This window comes from Alligator sinensis, unplaced genomic scaffold (assembly GCF_000455745.1).
Source record: "Alligator sinensis unplaced genomic scaffold, ASM45574v1 scaffold647_2, whole genome shotgun sequence".
NCBI lineage: Eukaryota > Metazoa > Chordata > Crocodylia > Alligatoridae > Alligator > Alligator sinensis.
The window spans coordinates 2,885,288-2,887,983 of NW_005841832.1; the positions used below are offsets into that span (position 1 = coordinate 2,885,288).

General features: G+C 58.3%; 1 protein-coding gene across 1 annotated transcript in view; it reads left to right on the top strand.

Moving 5' to 3' along the window:
- Window positions 1–1,040: 1,040 nt before the first annotated feature.
- MED25 (mediator complex subunit 25) overlaps window positions 1,041–2,696 on the top strand; it is a 13,108-nt gene continuing 11,452 nt past the window's right edge. The window contains exons 1-2 of the mRNA XM_025192021.1: window positions 1,041–1,082; window positions 1,155–1,412. Coding sequence (XP_025047806.1) covers window positions 1,041–1,082; window positions 1,155–1,412 — 300 coding nt within the window. The remainder of the gene's footprint in view (window positions 1,083–1,154; window positions 1,413–2,696) is intronic.

The following is a 2,696-nucleotide window of genomic DNA, read 5'->3' on the forward strand; positions in this document are numbered from 1 at the left end:
CCCCCCGCGGCCCCCCCCCCCCCCCCCCCCCAGTCCACACTGGCAGGGTGAGCCCAAGGATCCAGGCTTTACCCCTTTAATGCTTGGCTGTGCCCAACCAGCCTGCCAGAATGACCATGCCCCCGCCCCCCCCAGTGCTCAGACTCACCATTGCTCCCACTTGGGTAAACAGTATCCCATCTTAACCCTTCAATGCCTGGTTATGCCCCCCATCCCTGACACCCATCTATGGGTACCACCCCAAAAACTCCCAGCTGTAAGACCTCCCCCCTCTTTGCCCCATAGCTTGCCCAGATGCCTGGATACCATGCCTGTCCTGCCTTATTTAATGCCCAGTGATGTGTTGGCCCCCGCCCCCCCACCTGGCTCCAGCCCCAATCGGATTAACACATCTAACAACTTCTTTATGCCCCTTCATCTCCGTCCTGGCATGTGGCTACCTCTCCCCCCCAGACTTCCATCTCTGCTCCCCCACCCCGATGCCCACTTATGGATCCCCCCAGCCTTCACTTGATATCCAGGTCTCACCTCCCTGACCCTGATGCCTAGATATGTCCCCCTGGTCCCCAGCACCTGGCTACAGCCTCCTCTCTCTCCTCTCAGTGCCTAGCTGTGTCCCCTCATCACTTTCCCAGCTCCAGTCATTTCCCCCCCCCCCCGATGCCAAGGTATGGGACCCCCTAGCCTACTCCCAGTGCCCAGGCCTTCACCTCCCTGTCCCTGACACCTGGATGTGTTATCCCCAATGGTCCCCAACACTCAGCTACAGCCCCATGCCCCCTCCAGTGCTTAGGTGTGACCCCTCTTCTCTACTACAGCTCCCAGCTACAGTTCCTCCTCTCCACGATGCCCAGCTATGGGACCCTCCCTCCAATTTATCCGTGATACCCAGCACCCCCCCCCAAATGTCTGGCCCCAAGTGCCCCACCCTGCTGTCCCTGTTCTCATCCATGACAGCCAGGCACTGTTGATAGCAGCTGGGTACCTCCATCAGTGGAAGCAGCTGGTCTGTCTCCCCAGCACAGCTCCATCGAAGCAGGATGAGGCCTGCTCGCTACTTGAATGGGAAGCCTCCAGATATGGTGGGAGGGGGAGAGAGCAGCTCTGTCCCCTTCACTGTTCCACCTGTTCCGTGTCTGTCAATTGGATCATAGCTGCCTTTTCTTACCTCTCCTGAGCCACCCCAGCCCCCAGCAGTCCCACCCCCTTCCTGGCACCCTCCCACCAGTGCCCTAACAACCCCCCTCCCCCCACAGGAACAGCCCGGTTCAGTTGCCCCACATATTCCTGCCCTGCTCCATCTCTCCTCCAGCCCCCCTGCCCCCTTCCCTATTTCAGCTCTGATAGCTTTTTCCTCTTGTCACAGGTATTTTAATGGTGGCCCACCAGCCGAGACAGACTTTGGGGGAGATGTGAGTAGGCAGCACAACATTGCCTGGAGAAGGGGGAATTTTATGGCCCAACAGTGTCATTCTGGGGGCAACTGTCGGGCAATCCCATGCGTGTGTCCTGCCCCACCTCCCAGCCCACCTCTGGCAGACTGTCATGAAGGGTGGGATGAGCACCCTGGATCCCTCCATGTCCTGGGTGTGGGCATGGTATCACTTGTGGGTGCAGGAGTGGCCCTCCTGGTGTCCTAGCACCCCCTGCCAAGGGAGGACATTTGGGGGGTACCTGGCATCTCCAGGCAGTGGGGTTGGAAAGCTGGTCAGGGATGTACCACAAGCTGGCTTTCACAAGGGAGGTCAGGGTAGGATGTTCAATATGCTGGTCATTTCTTAGGCAGGGACGTACCACTTATGGGCAGTTCCCAGGGGGATGGGGTGGAGTGTACCACTAGGGGGGGCAGGGGTGGTTTATACCACATGTGTGTCATTCCTGGTGAAGGTGCCCTTTGAAATCTTCATGTTCTCCTGTTCACAGCAGGTTGTGAGCATGCAGGATGCCCCTACTCACCTTGGGGGTTCCTTGGATAGTACTGTGGGGGGCACGTTATACCCTGCTCCCCTGAGGGTAAGGATATGGGTGGGACAGGATGAACTGTGGGGTGCTCCTCAAACTCTACCCCACCCCCATCTTTCCATAGAGGTGGAAGGGGTTTGGGGGGCCATGGAGATGCCCCTTCATGGGACACTGGTCTCCAGTGGGTTGGTGGGCCAGGATGTGGTGCAGTAGCCCAGTCATACCTCACATGCTGGCAACTGATTCCTCGTGTCCCTGAATGCCTGGGTCCTCTACAGAGCTTGAGGCGTAGTTGGAACCTTGGGCTAATGTGGGACAACCAGGGTGGGGCCCAAGCAGGGAGGAGGTGAGGAAGGCAGGGCCCATCTCCTGTTACTGGTGTCCCTGGCTGTCTAGGGGCAAGGCAAGCCCCAGGCCCTCTCCTACCCCAAGAGCACCTGTGCAGAGGGCCAGGCTTGGCAGCAGCAGGAAGAACATGGGTCAGCCAGGGACAGTGGCAGTGGTGGGTCTCTTCCCCACTGTCCCCTCCCATCCTTAACCAGGTGGCAAACCATGCTGGGAGGGGAGAATGGAAGGGGAGTGCCAAGAGTTAGGTTGGGGATAGAATTTAACCTGCTTCAGGGGCTCAAAAATGTTCCTGGCATCTGCTGCATCACAATATACTGCCTAGCAAGTGTGGGGGGAAGTTTTATCCCACCCCTTTCTTCCCCCCAACACTATCAGTTACATTCCCT